At 40.2% G+C, this 14,971-nt stretch overlaps 2 protein-coding genes across 8 annotated transcripts in view; one reads left to right on the top strand and one right to left on the bottom strand.

The window, feature by feature from the left end:
- The window catches only part of PURG (purine rich element binding protein G), a 31,090-nt gene extending 23,704 nt beyond the window's left edge, over positions 1-7,386 (bottom strand). The window contains exon 1 of the mRNA XM_016209081.2: positions 6,520-7,386. Coding sequence (XP_016064567.1) covers positions 6,520-7,386 — 867 coding nt within the window. The remainder of the gene's footprint in view (positions 1-6,519) is intronic.
- WRN (WRN RecQ like helicase) overlaps positions 7,147-14,971 on the top strand; it is a 99,711-nt gene continuing 91,886 nt past the window's right edge. For 4 of the 7 annotated variants that reach the window (XM_016209086.2, XM_016209084.2, XM_016209087.2 and 1 more), the window contains exon 1: positions 8,400-8,539. The gene's annotated coding sequence lies outside the window, so the exon portion shown is untranslated. Of the gene's footprint in view, positions 7,165-8,398; positions 8,540-14,971 lie in introns of those variants that run through there. The other 3 variants (XM_087814152.1, XM_087814153.1, XM_016209082.2) reach the window with 2 other exon arrangements.

Genomic DNA, 14,971 nt, shown 5'->3' on the forward strand with positions numbered 1-14,971 from the left:
GTTTAAACCAATGCTTACATTTTTTTAACCCTTTTAACATTTTTGTTAAATTTACAGAAACCAATCAATTAAAAATTTTTTTTCTCAACCCATATATTCTTTAAGATATTCCTAACAGTATCAGATCTTTTACCCTGGTTACTTTAACTTATGATTAGATAGTATCCTTCAGGATTTAAGTACAAAAACCTTTAATTTTTCAGATATTAATTTTTCTTGGTGGTCTTTAGAAAAGTGACCTTAAATGCCCCTTTGATGTGAATAAAAATATAATTATTTTTTGGGGGGAGAGGTTGGAGAACTATTAAAGCAGCTTTGTTCACATTTTTAGGAATAATAATTATGCTAACTTCATGTTTAAACAATTATATTTGCTATTTTATATTTTCCCAGCAGAGAATGGAGATGGTTTAGTGGTACTTGTAAGTTCATAGCCCCAAAGTTTTTACTCTTTCCCCAAATCGTCATGGTACCTTCTGGTCCCAAGGATATCTGATGGACCCTGGGGGCTTCAATAGGGAATCACTGCTTTAAACAGTCAGGACTAGTTTTATCCCTTTGTTTAGTCTTGGATTTGACTAAGTTGCTAAATGAATTATTCATTAATAACCTATGCCTTTCTCATCAAAAACATAAAAGCTCATGTTAATATATCAAAACATTTCAACAGAGTCATAACATTACCTTTTCCTATAGTTCTAGTACTCATTTGCTCTTATAACTCATTTGCTTTTTTCTAAAATATAAAATAATAGTAACAGAACCAGTAAAAATGGACTAATAATTTGTGGGTGTCTTTCATTAGAGAAAATAGTCAATCTAAAATAACACTTGATTAAATAATTTAATATCCTGCTGGTCCTGATCCCTATTACTTCAAGAAAAAGATCAACACTTTTTTGAGGAAGGAAGAGGGGGAAGATATGAAGGCAAGAGGGTTGGTTAGGCAGAGGGAAAGGAAACTGGAGAGTTACACATTTAAAAATTAATAAATACATATAGTATTTGCTTTTTAAGTAAATACCAGTGGGATTTATTCAAAGTTTCCTTGAGGTTCCCTTGGTGTAATAATACAGTTCAAATTAAATGCCATGTTCACTAGATCAAGTATGGTATCTCAGTACAAGGAAAAAATGTCACTTATAATGGCAGATCTAAAATGGATTCTACTAGGTACAGGATACTGTCTGTGATATGTTTTTGTGTGTTTAAAAAGATGTATGTATGTATACATATGCTTGTATATGCAGAGTAACTCTAGAAAGATACACAAGAAATTGGTAACATTGGTCTGCTACTTTTCTCTTTCTACCCATCTGTAGAATGTAAATATTATGTTTTCCCTATTCAAATATATTGATTAAAAACCTACAACCAAAAATAAATTTAAATTACTTAAAAAGTCATGTCAAATTAAGAAAAAAGGCTTTTTATTTTTACATTATACAAAAAATACACTAACACATGTTGTTTTTCTAAGATTCACCTACATAAATTTGGGTAAACTTACTTTATGACAGAGTAACTGTAATCTAAAAACTCAGTTTTCACATGACAATGAGTTGGGAAGACACATTTTCCCTGTGCCTCACTGCTACACTGGGGACTGTGGATTGTCTTCACAGCATGCTAATGTCCTGTTTTCTTTCTTTGATGGGCTAGCCATTAGCCACCACTTTCTCTGAAATTCCAGGAATCTTTAAGGAAACTTCAGAAAGATTTTAAGAATCTTATTTGGCAGTGATAAATATTATACCTGTATCATTCTGTTGGCATAGAATGAACTTTAACTTCTCTTGGTGGTTTCCTTTAGATTATATTCTGCCAAAGATACCTGGTGCTTTGGTAAAGACAGACTTCACACCGCGGTGACTAAGCAAAGTCCTTACATAAAGCTTGGAATCTGATTTTTAAAAATAGTTCTAATGAAGGACATTTAGAAATAAGCAGGAAAAGAAATCTTACACTTATGAAAAATGACTTTTAGGACACCACTTAAAAATTCACAGTAAGCCCTATTCACTTAAATGTGAAAACAAACCATAAACAAAGTCTAAAGGAAGGACAGCATGTTTTCCACGGCAGCTGCTTATTGAAAACGAGGGTCTACGAGTGTGTCCCAATTTCATCCTTTTGAATTGTGCAGCTCAGATAAATGTTTATTTTACTGAAAATATCTGCAAAATTACAACATAAATGCATGATTATATTAGGGTAGGATGACTATCCATAATGTATTCTGATCCACAGGTATAAAATGAATGCAGTAAATATAGTATACCCTCGATGGATTGTTAGTACACAGTGTTTCTTAGTAAAGTACATACAACCTATTGTTAAGCAACAATAATCTAGTTTTCAAATGTACATCTTAGGAAGTTTTTAGGATGAAAGGATACACTAAGTCCCCCAATACCATTTTTGTTTGGTGAAAGTTTGTTCTGCAAATTTTGAAATAGTATTTATCTCAGTAATTGTTCTTGGGCTCTTTGCATTTCCTCAATTTGAAATTTTATTTCTTTAGTTGGGTGTTTTCTTAATGACACCAGATCGGCCAACTATACTTTTAATTCTAATACAATCATGTACTGTCTTTTCATTAGTTATTTTAACACATATCAACAATGAAACAGAATCATTCAAAAAAATTTGTCAGCACAAATTCCCAAAATTAACTTTCAGGGTATTATGGGGAGTCTCAACTAGATATAGTCTCAACTGTAATATTAATCTGGGCTAGAAATAGGTTTTTGGTTGTGGTTTTTTTTTTAATTCTAGTCCTTAAAAATACAAATATGAACTCTACTTTAAAATTCTTTGTTAAAGGTATTGGGATTTGTTTCAAAAGCATCTTCTACCCTTTTCCATTACACTGATTTAATGGAAACGACAGCAGTTCCAACACAAACATATGCATGCAAGAGATCACCCTATAGATTCTAACTACATAGTTACTGAAACACATCCCACCTGTCAAGTGGCATAAATGTACATCTTTTATATACAAAAGGTAAAGTGCATTATTAAATTAGTGAACTGACAGATTGTCTGCCTGGATCATATAGCTTTCAAATAGACAAATGTGAAATTCTCCCATTAGAACCAATTATTTCAAGAGGTTCCAACTAGCTTTTCCACCCTGTCATTTATTTTTTGGCCATGCTCTTTAGTGCAAATAAGCTTGTGTTTGACTCAAGTTTAAGGGACATGGCAATTTGGGGCTTTAACAAGAAAAATTATAAAATGTGGCAGAACGTTAATACTTTTATAATACATTGCATCTTTTGCATATAAGCAACAGATTAGTGTTGCTTTCAGTTGCTAGGAGCACACTACCAACAATTATGAGGAACCCGTTTCCAAATTTCATACTATTAGCTTATATTATTACAGTTTGAGTCTGTACCACATTATGCTTGGGTTATTATGTGCAAACATCACCAGTGTTTTACAATTATACAGTGAACTAGTAATTTTGGTTACTAACTTTAATGCTCATTTTTTGACTTCTAACATCCAGTTGCCTTGAGTTTAATGTCTTCAAGGCAGGAATCCTGTTATTTTGAAGAATACCATGTACACTGCAGCTCCATTTATGTCACAAATGACAATAAATAAAGTGGATATTGCACAGGTAAGAATAGTAGCTTATTTATAAGATACATGGCATACACGTCCTAATACCAGAGTTTTGATCTAGATCTTATTTGATTATGGCTAATGATTGATTGGAAATTTTAAGTATCAAAAAATCATAGCATAATTTCAATTTTTCAATGAATACAAACTATGAAAAAATGAAACAAGGACTGGCAGAAGGCTTAATGATTCTAAAGCATATTCAATTGCCGGTAATAATAGATGGTATATATGCATCTATTCAATCTGTAGTTTTGAGGTGGTAAAAACTTTGAAGTATACATACAATATAGAAAATTTGGCTGCTTAACTAATTTTCTTAAATAATTAGTGCAAAATTAAACTAATAATACTTATGTACAATAAATTAAAGATATTTATCTTTAAGTCTGACATAGTACTGTGTGTGTATGTATATATAATACATATATACACACACATACATATATATACATACACATATAGGTGTGTCTATACATATACATATGTATAGACACACACTCAAATCTTATCAGACTAAAACCAAAACAGAAATCATTTAGACTTAACGGATATAAATATTTTAGAAGGGAAGGTTTTAAGAGAGAATACAGTCACAGCAGTAGTGATAGGAACACTCAAATACTAGAATATTCACAGCTCCAGTTTGCCAATATCTGACAGGTTGATTATTAATAGGCACTATGATGGGCAGCAATAACAATCAGTAGTACAGTAATTCAAGTGCACACCACTCCTTCATATACCCAAAACTACTTTTATCAAGCCTACAATAGTTATTTTACAGGTAGGACTGTTTAAATATCCTTGATAGTTTTAGAGTCTGAACACCCACCATGTGCTATTAACTCTAGTACTAACATTTTCTTCTAACCTTCCGTTGTTCCATAGTGATCCAGATGGTCCACAACTATAATGAACTAATGACATTCCTCCATACTACTTGAGGAAATGTGAAATGTAATCTGCAAACCAACACAAGAATATATGTCCGGGTTATTGAATGCTTGTTTTTAAGTCACATAAATCAGTGAAATTAGTTTTCTTAATTCATATCATAAAGCTTGCTTAGTGATCTTACTTAAACGTATTTGAGGACAAATCTCTGAAGAAAGAAATTGTTAAAATAACCTTGAGTTACATATAGCATATAAAAGAAGAGCTATATTCTGATCTCAATCCATGCAGCCAGCTCTCAATGAGAGCTATATTTGGGGGTTGAAATCAGTATCTGACCCTTACATGATTATATGGACTTATTGTGTGGGAGGGGAAAAAGCCAAGATAAAAGACAATAATTTCATTCAGAATAAAATGCAGCTCAACAGATAAAAGTTAGTCGGTTAATACAGTGTGGGTTGGTACACATAGACACTATAACCACTTGTTTAAAAAATTGCTTAGGTGTTGAAAAATTGCTGTGGCACTTCCTGGAAAGTAATTTTTAATATATGTAACTGGGTTAGTCTTGTGTAAAGTAAACCTTTTTAAGTATTATAAAGAGCACCTTGGAAAATGCCTGAATTTTCCTTTCAAATATACTTATAACCAATTTTCAAATAATATTTTTCCCAGGCTGAAAATTTATATTCTAAATGCTTTTTAGAAAAATCCTTTTTTCCCCCCCTCCTGGAATTAAAACACCTGTAAAAATCAGGTTTATACTGGAAGTGTTGACTCAGTTTTAAGGGTAGCAATTGCAAAAGTGCTACTAAAATATATTATTACAGATGTATTTTTGTATCAGTTAACTGGTGCACCAACCCCTCTGAAATAGTGTTAAAGGAGAAGCATAAAATATAACACCTCAAGTCTGTGATATATTTTGGGGAAAAAAACCTCTCACAACCTTCAAATTAGCACGAAAAGCTAAAATACCAAAATTTCCATGGCAAAGCCACAGGATGAAGCTTTCCCCTCAAGAGTGACATAAAAGTAATTCCTGAAACTTGGGAAAGTCAATGGAAACCTATGATACAGTAAACAGAAGTGAAGATGGGATTGTGGCTAACTTAGAATAGCCAATTAAAACTCTCCCATGGCTTTGATATGGCAGCTGTATCAAACCCTATCTACTGTAGGGTTACCACAAAATTTTAAATCACGGAGTAATACAGTAACTCTAAGATTTCTTTAATGGTACCGCTTAATATTCAGTTATCCAATGGATAAAATTAATATGTTTCCACTCGTACTTTTCTAAATAAATATAGTTATACTGTACTTGAGGTCAATTTGTTTCTGCGGTAACTGTCCTACAGGTAAGCTTAGCAGCTTTTAATGATGTAGGAATGGGGCACTTTTTGGGGGGAACTTGTTAAATAGTATTAAGTGTATGTATCTTTTTGCAGGGTAGTGTCCTAGTGCAATGCAAATGCTAGTTATGGTGTTTAGAAGGTCAGAAGGTGGCATTTTGTGCTGACTTGCGTACTTCAATAGTACTTCTGGAGCAGATGAAGCAGCTAAACTATGTAGCTCCGGGAAGGTGGGAATTCCCGTAAGAATTAGTGTCCTATGTGGAACATAACGCGAGCATCGGACTCCTTGAAGTCTAAACTATAGAGGTATTACTACTAATAACAAAGGGCCAAAAAAAAAAGAAAAAAAAAAAAAGAGGAGAAACTTCTTCAAATGATTACGGATCAGTACTTTTAGCCAATTTATGATCTTAAACTTTGCCTGATGGAGTTCCATTCCACGCTAGCCGAGGCATTCTTGCTCTTCTCCACCGGCCCTCGCGCCATCCATTCTCTTTTCTTTATGGCTGTTGCATATTTTCCTCATCTCCTCTTCATACTTGATAAAATTCTCCCCAAACCTTGTCCAAGCTTTGAACGGAACAGTAATAGTATTACGGTAAGGCGGCCTCACCTCACTTACCTTCAGGAAAATGCCATATTTATTAGAGCCCACATCAAAGTAGAACCTTTTATTGTCCACTCTGAAAGAAGTCCCCTCGGGGAGCTCCAGCGGGTCGTCGTCCCCACACCTCCGCTCCTCGAGGTCCCCTTCGCCGTAGTCTTCGATGAGCTGAACCAAGGCATCGCGAAACTCGATCATCCCCTGCGCCGGCAGGACGATCGTCTGTTCCTGGCCCAGACCGTGGCCAAAGTACCCGATCACGCCGGCGCCCCGCAGCACCGTCTGCCGGATCCGCAGGAAGCGCCCCCGCTGGTTTTCCTTCAGGTCGAGGTAATATTTCCTGTTGTCCCGCTCGATGTAGTCCGTTTTGAGGACGCTGTGGGGGTGCTCCTCGGACCCCACGGAGGCCGGCGGGGAGGGCGCCGCGCGCCTGGCTCTCCTCCGGGCGCCCTGCTCTCTGCCGTGGCCCGGCTCGGGCCGGTGGCCCCTCAGGCCCAGGTGGGCGTAATGCTCGATGAAGTCGCCCAGACAGTCCTTCAGCTCCGCCGCCACCGACAGGGAGAGGGTCAGCTTGCTCTTCCTGACATTGTCCTGCCGGCCTCTGCCCACCCACACCTCGGCTATCTTCAGGAACCGGCCGCGGGAGCTCTGCTTCACGTCCAGGTAGAACCTCTTCTTCTGGATGTCCACGCGCTTGGAGGCCAGCTCCTGGATTTCCGCCGCGCCCCCCGCCTGGTTGGCCGTGGCCAAGGCCGCGTAGTTGGGGTAGTGGGCGTGCTGGGCCTGGGGATACAGCCGGCTCTTGCCCAGGCCGAAGCCCCCCACGGTCTTGCCTCCGCGCCCGCGCCCGCCGCCGCCGCCTCCCCTCCGCCTGGCTCGCTCCATCTTCAGCTGCAAGTGACAAACAGACACACGGGGCGGGGTGGGGGAGGGGTGCTGAGAACAATCGCGGACGCCCCTCGGCCTGCGCCGCCCCCGCCGCCGCCTCCGCCCGCGACCCGCACGCCGGGATCTGCTCCCGCGGCTCCGGCCCCGGCCCCCCGGCGCCCGGCCCCAGGCGGAGGGTCGGCGGCGGCCGGCGGCTTCCCCGGTCCCGCACGGCGCGCGCAGCATCCCTCCGCCGCCCCGGCCTCCCACGCCCGCTCGCCGCCGGGCGCCCGGCTCGGGCTCGGCAGCCCCCGGTCCCCAGCCAGCCGACACTCACATCAGCGCTGCCATCCCCGCCGTCGCCGATGCCCTTCACGACCGCCGCCGCCGCCGGCCCTCGGCCCCTCTGCTGCAGCCGCCGGAGCCGCCGCCCCCCGCCTGCTCCCCCTCCGCCGCCGCCGAGCGCACAGCCCAGCCCCCCCGCCGGAGCAGCCCGGCAGGGGCATCGCTTGCGGCGCCCGCCGCCGCCGCCGCCGCCCCTCCCGCGGCCGCTGCGGGGGCCGCCGCCGCCTCTCTTCGGGCACCGGCCCGACACCGGCACGGGAGGGAGGCGGCGGGGGGCGGGCAGTGGACCCCGCCTCCTCCAGCACAACCCGCTGATGGGAAGTGGGGATGTCGCGTTCTCCCTCGGGGCGCGCCCTGATCGAAGCCCGGCGCGTGAGTGCGAGGTGACGGGACAGGTGTGAAGCGGGGAATAAGGACGGGGCGGCCGGAGTGTTCTCACTTCTCCAGGTTCTGTCGGGATGTAGGATTCTCGCGGCCCGCGGCGCCCGCACGGAGACTACAACTCCCGAAGTGCTCCGCAGCAGCGAGAGTGCCCGCGCATGCGCGCCGCCTAGCGCGGGGCGGTGCCGGGACCGCTGCAAACCCAGCGGCGCGGCAAAGCGCTCGCGGGCGGGCCGGCGGACCCCGGAGAAAGGGCTGGGGGAGGCTGGCCTCCCCCGGCTGCTGGGTGGTGTGCGCGGCGGGACGCTGCTGCGTGCGCTCGGCGGAGCGGGAATCAAGTCTGTGGAATTGGTGCCTAGCCTGGCTGCCATGGGTTCCAGGCCGTGCTGCTGTGGCCCACAAGTAGTCCGGCTGAAGAAGACCCGTTGAACTGGTTCTTCTCAGGGTAACGTGTCCTCCCACCCCTGCTTCCGCCGGCTCGGGACCCCGGGGTATCTGTCAGCCCAGCCTTCTCCGACGCTGGCGGTGCTCAGGCCCGTAGGGCAGGCCTCTGCGAGGTGTGTGGGGGCTTCCTCAGGAGCGGAATCTCCTCTCCACCTCCCGGGCTCCCTCGAAAGGGCCGCCCCGCCTGCCTGCAGGCCTTTTCAGAGCCAGCCTGTGCGACTGGTTGCCCTAAGGATTGTGCTTTTCCATGCGGTCTTTACTGCTGTAGAAATCGAGCCACTCCATGTTTACACAACAAAGTCGAGAGAAAGAACGTGCTATGTGTAATTTAGCAAAGTACTATGTGTTAGATTTCTTAAGTTGAAATAATTCAGTCTTTAATGCCTCTTTAAAAAATAATTTTTTATTTTTCAATTAGAGTTGACATACAATATTATATTGGTTTCAGCTATACACCCCAGTGATTATATAGCTAAGTGATCTTCCCGATAAATCCAGTACCCATCTAACACCATATATAGTTATTACAATGTTATTGACTATATTCCCTATGCTGTACTTTACCTCCCCATGACTATTCTGTAATAACCGATTTGTACTTCTTAGTCCCGTTGATATTGGACCAAGTTGGGGGGTCCTCTTCCCCACTATGTGCTGCTGGGGGTGGACTTCTTACGATATTCCAAGAAAAATAATATTCTGAGACTCACACAGTAAAACAAGTGAATTTTATTTGCGTGGAATTAAATTCCTGTGTTTTTAAAGTCCCATTTTCCTTAGTCCAGTCATAGAAGTAGTGTAGCGAGGGTTTCAGAAGCAAAGCCAGTGTCGTTTCGTTGGTTTCCGTGTTGGAGACAGGCCTAGTCCAGCATCAGGCTAGCTGCAGTCCATTAATCCATTGTGTGTGGGGGTCTGTATGGCTGTGGGCCACACAGGAGAACGTCAGGAAGCGAAGAGGAACCAAGAGAGTAGGGGATTATATACCCCAAATTTTCAGGTGCTTGCATTGGCCCCACCCATTCTGGCCATTGACCTCTATTCCCAGGTGTGACTGACAGTAAGCACCTTCCCTAGTTATCTGAACTTTAGTGGGCATGCGTATATCTTCCCTTTGTCCAGTTCCCTTCCCCCCGTGTCTTGAGGGAGCTTGCCTATCATGCCTGGCCTTTCCTTTGCTCCTTTTCTGATATTAATACTTATCTAATTACAGTGGTATTACCACCTTTTTTACCAGTCCCCCCCAACCCCTCTCACCCATCTGGCAACCATCAAAATGGTCTCTGTATCTATGAGTCTGTTTCTTTTCTGCTTCTTCCAGGATAGGAGTTTGTGTAAATTCTTGATTACTTAAGTGAAATGTGAAGCAAGGTCATAAGCTGAGAGTGAGGATAGGGGAAGAGAGATGATAGGTTTAAGTAGAGAGGAGGAGGTGTGAAATAGGAGGGGAGGATCGTAAATAGATTAGTGGAAAGTTGTAGAATTGTTAGGAAGACTAAGGACCCACTTGAAGTTGGTGGTCACAAATTGAAGATGAGATCAGTCATCTTGGTTGTGTTTTTCACCTACATTCTTTCACCTGCATAGTTATAGGCACAGAGTTGGCAGAGAACTTGTTTTTAATCCAGGTTAGAGCTTTGCCAAGAGAGAATAATGAAGCCAGAGATGGGCTGTGAGGTGAAGGGAATATGCAACGAAATGGTTACAACTTTTTAATTTAAACCAGTCAAGGGAAAGATGACTGGATATAGAAGATGTAGTACATATATATAATGGAATATTACTTGGCCATAAAAAGAATGAAATCTTACCATTTGCAAAAACATAGGTGGACTTAGAGGGTGTTATGCTAAGTGAAGTCAGAGAAGGACAAATACCGTATGATTTAACTTATATGTGGAATCTAAAGAACAAAATAAACAAAATAGAAACAGATTCATAGATACAGAGAGCAGACTGATGGTTTCCAGAGGGGAGGGGGTTGTGGGGCTGTCTGAAAAAGTGAGGGGATTAAGAAGTACAAATTGGTAGTTACAAAATAGTTCCAGGATGTAAAGTACAGCATAAGGAATATAGTCAATAATATTGTAATAACAATGTATGGTTCTAGGTGGGTACTAGACATATCAGGGGATTAATTTTTAAATTATATAAATGTCTAACCATTATGCTATATACCTGAAACTAATATAAAATAATATTAAATTGGGGGAAAAAAAGAAAAACAACTTGTCAGGGAGGAAATAAAGACTACCTAGGGTGAGCAGAGTGAAAAGGTACTAGGATCATTGGAGTATGGGTCCCAGTTGGGTCAAAAGATTGTTTGAGTTGCATTCCTAGAGGGAATGAACTTGAAAAATAGGAGATGTTGATTGGAGAGCAAGATTATTGGAAATGAGATTATGGAAGGATTCAGTCACTGGTAGTGATACGATATCCTCATGAACAAATGAGTGGAGCAAGGTGTAGGTAAGATTATTGGAGGAAAACTAGTCAGAAAACAGAAACTATCTTCCTCAGATATTGTGCATCAAAGGTTGTGACCCACTAGATAAGTAAAGGGAGAAAAGAGATAGGATATATATATAAATGGCTATAATACTGATGGTGATGGTGATGATAATGGTCCCTTAACACCCAAGTCATTTACCATCAACCTGATCTATACCTAACACTGGAAAGTTAGGTGTTGAGTTACATATGGTTATATGGTAACTCATAGTCAGCCCATAAGCCCTTCATGGACTTTTGTCCTTTGACCAAAGTATTCTCGTAAGAGTGGCAGGTGACATAAAGCATCTTTCCTTAGCTGTCAGCTTGAAATTTTTCACCAAAGGCTTATAATGCAGCTCCTATAGAAGTTTTTTGGTTTTCTGTGTAGGCTTCTTCGTTTGCTTATTTCTCAGAGATGTGAATAATTTATTGGTGAGAAGGTAGGCAGAGAAGGATTACTCTATGACCTAATAATTTCATATCTAGAAATCTATCCTATGGAAATAATATGAATATCTAAAAGTACACACAAGGATGTTCATTGAATATTATTTGTGATAAAATTTTCAGCAACCTGTCATCAGTAGGGAATAGTTAATATTCAATAGGAATATCAGTATCAATGGGGATATAATACCAATACAGATAGATAAAGAAAATGGAATGCTATACAGGCTTCAAAAAATCAGATCAAGAATTGTCATTAGGTTTTACTTTCCCAATAGGTCAACAGGGATGCTTTCAGTTGGAGCTAATGGAAAATCCAAATCAGACTGGCTTTAGCAATGAAAGGTTGTTTATTAGCCTAATTAAGAAACAATCCTGAGGTAGAGTGAGCTTCAGGCAAGTTCAGTCAGAGCTCTATTTTTCGGGCCCTGTGCTTGGCCCCCTCCCATGAAGAAGGCATGAAGGTGCTTTATCTTCAGGGTGATTTCTTGTATGCTTATAAGATGACTGTGTGTGCAGCACCCATGCTATATATTTCTTTCTTCATATCTAGCAGGAGCAAAAGCATTCTTTCCCATACCATGGAAGGAGAATCCTGAGCTTTGCTATAATTGGACCACCTTGGATCTAGTAATTACGGACAGGACATGGAGAGGAGAGAACTGAGACCTGGGTTGTAGTCTTATCCCTGAGACAGTCATGTGGCAAGAGGCATGGGATTTCCCTATTGGCCTTAAAACAGTTGGATTTCATTCCTGGTACTGGTGTTGAGGTCTTCCCATTCAAAAAGCTTTGCTGTTCCGAATTGAGGGCCTGAGGGCTGAGGTGGGGAGGGCTAAATGGGTTTGTTACTCTCTTTTTTTTCCTAGTGTGGAGGTAGTCAGCCTCTTTTTGCCCCTTTCATTCCTGATTTTACTAAAACCATGAGATGCTGTTTATCCTAGGATCCCAAATTAGAAAACTGTAAGTCACTTTTGACTTTATGATTTATAGAGGGCTTTCAAGTTATTCTCAGGTTGCACGAAAGAGGTAGACAGGAAGGAAGGAAGCAGGGAGGGGGAGAGAGAAATCATGCTTATTGAGAAACAAACTGTTAAAACTCTTTCTTCACATACCTCATCTCAATTCTATTCGTTTCCTGGTAAGGGCCCCTGTTAACTGATATGTATCCTCCTGGATTGTTCTTTGCATTTACATAGATGCAGAATTTAATTTTATATTCTAAAATTTAAGTGGCAACTATTACTAACACCTAGTTTTCCTGTTTTCACTTAGCACATATGTACAGAACTTATCACCTTAATATATATAGTTGTATTTTATTCTTTTACTATTTATTTTGCCATATTATGGATATGTCATTGTTTATTTAACTATTAATTTACCCTACTAATTGCTTCGAGAATTTTTGCTATTACAGACTGATATAATGGACATCCTTTGTTTATATCTTTGTACATATGTGCATGTATTTCCGTGGGAGAGATATAATTACTGTCTTGAAGGAAATGCATATTTAAAATTTTGATAACTTCTACAAAACGTATTTGAAAATGGTGAGCCAGTTTCTGTTCTCTTGCAAAAATTGTAGATGATTAATCTATTTAATTTTTGCTGATAACGGTGTATTGGAATTACAGGCAGTTTTGTTGGACTCATTTATTGAATACTTTGTTCTTTCCTAAAGATTAGAAATGCTTCCTTTATCATATGTCAGCTTTCTAAATTTACATGGATCTATTTCTGGACATGCTCTACTTTATTCCATTGATTTATATTTCCATTTTATACCAGTTCCACATTATTATACTTACTGTTGTTTTGCGCTAGTTTATATTTAGTAGAGTGAAAAAAATTATTTACTGTTCTTGAGCATTTTTTCTTTCTAGAGAACTTTAATACAAACTTGTGTGGTTTCATGAAAATCCTGCTGACATTTTTTTCTTGATATTGCTTCTTTAGTGTATTGACTTAATATATTTACAGTTTTGAGACTAAGTATCCAGGAACTCAGTATATCTTATCTAGCTATTTTTTGATGTCTTAGTAAACGTCTCTAGTTTTTAAAATGGTTCTTATATATTTTATGTTAGGCTTGTTTCTCAGTAGGTTGTCATTTTTGCTGTTACTGAGTTTAGATATGTTAGTTATATTTTCTAACTGATTCTTGCTCATATATAGAAAAGTAGTTAATTTGGGTATGCTCATCTTGAATCTGGTCATCTCAGGAATATTTGCTGCTTTTACTCAAATAGATAATGCCCTCGAAGAGTTACTGGAGAAAAATTACTTATTTTAGGAGATTTTAGCTTTTTGGTAAAAGTTGAGCTTACCTCTTGTAAAAACTTGTTAGTAATAGCACTGAGCCTCTTTTAAAGGCGATTGTCTTTCTTTTTTTGATAAAATGCTTAATATATGGGAGGATTGAGAAGGGAAGATTTTTGAATAACTTCTTCATGGAGAAATAAGAAATTGGAATAATTTCACATTCTTCCCCAGATAGGTAGAACCAGTGACCTTCCCTCCTGAGCCTATTTCAAGCCTGTGTTTCTTTCTGGCTCCAGTGTTTTTGTCATTGCATTTTTATGATCTCTTCCACAATTAGTCTGATAGGCTAGCTCTTCAGGGGAGGGCAGAAATCTACCCTCTCTTTAGGTCTTTTTGAGGCTAAGAAGATAGAGGTATGGGATCTTCCTAGTCTGTGGTAGGAAAAATGGTAGCCACTGGAATAAATAGCAAAGCTTTGTTGTTTCTCCTAGAAATTTAGATGTTGCAGGATGAGGAATCATCCACTGATTGGCACCTGGTCTGCTTTTGCTGTTCATTCATAAACTGAAGGCACCGAAGTAGAGTAGGAGGATAATTGGACTGGAAGATAACTTTTGTCTTCCTAGAGGTGTCATAAAATTAGTGGTTTTTCCTTTTATTCACTTTGTATGAACTTGCCCTGTCTGAAGAGGCTATTAAAAGTTCTTATGGAAGAACTATATCGGGTAAATTTATGGTTCCTTTCAGAATTGTGTATTAATTTTCCAGTTTCTTTTTCACCCAGTCTCCATTTTTATCTTTCTCTTGTCCTCCTACACTTAACTTGGTCTCACTGTAAAATTTATGCATTTTTCTACCTGGCAGTGATGAATTTCCATCCAATGCAAGGCTTTGCATCCAAAAGTTAAGCATCACTGCCATTTAGTTGTTATAATTTTCTTTTTAATTGCTATTTTATGTTATTTTTATTTTTATTCTCATTTAAGAAGGTTTTGAAACTCTATGAAATCATGAAAATTTTGTAACCAATGTATGGTTATTCTGTTTATCATTATAACTTAATTTAAGATAAGGGATTAAAGGAAGAAAAGGATTGGCCACATACTTTTATTTTCATTTGTGTTTGTGTATTAGTTAGAATGCAAGCACAGAAAACTTGATTCAAACAGACTTAAAAAATAACAAAATTTGTTATTAAAATGTAACTTGAAGGCTGAGGTAGGGCTGA

The sequence above is a fragment of the Miniopterus natalensis genome, chromosome 2 (genome assembly GCF_054644295.1).
Source record: "Miniopterus natalensis isolate mMinNat1 chromosome 2, mMinNat1.hap1, whole genome shotgun sequence".
In the NCBI taxonomy this organism is placed as follows: domain Eukaryota; kingdom Metazoa; phylum Chordata; class Mammalia; order Chiroptera; family Miniopteridae; genus Miniopterus; species Miniopterus natalensis.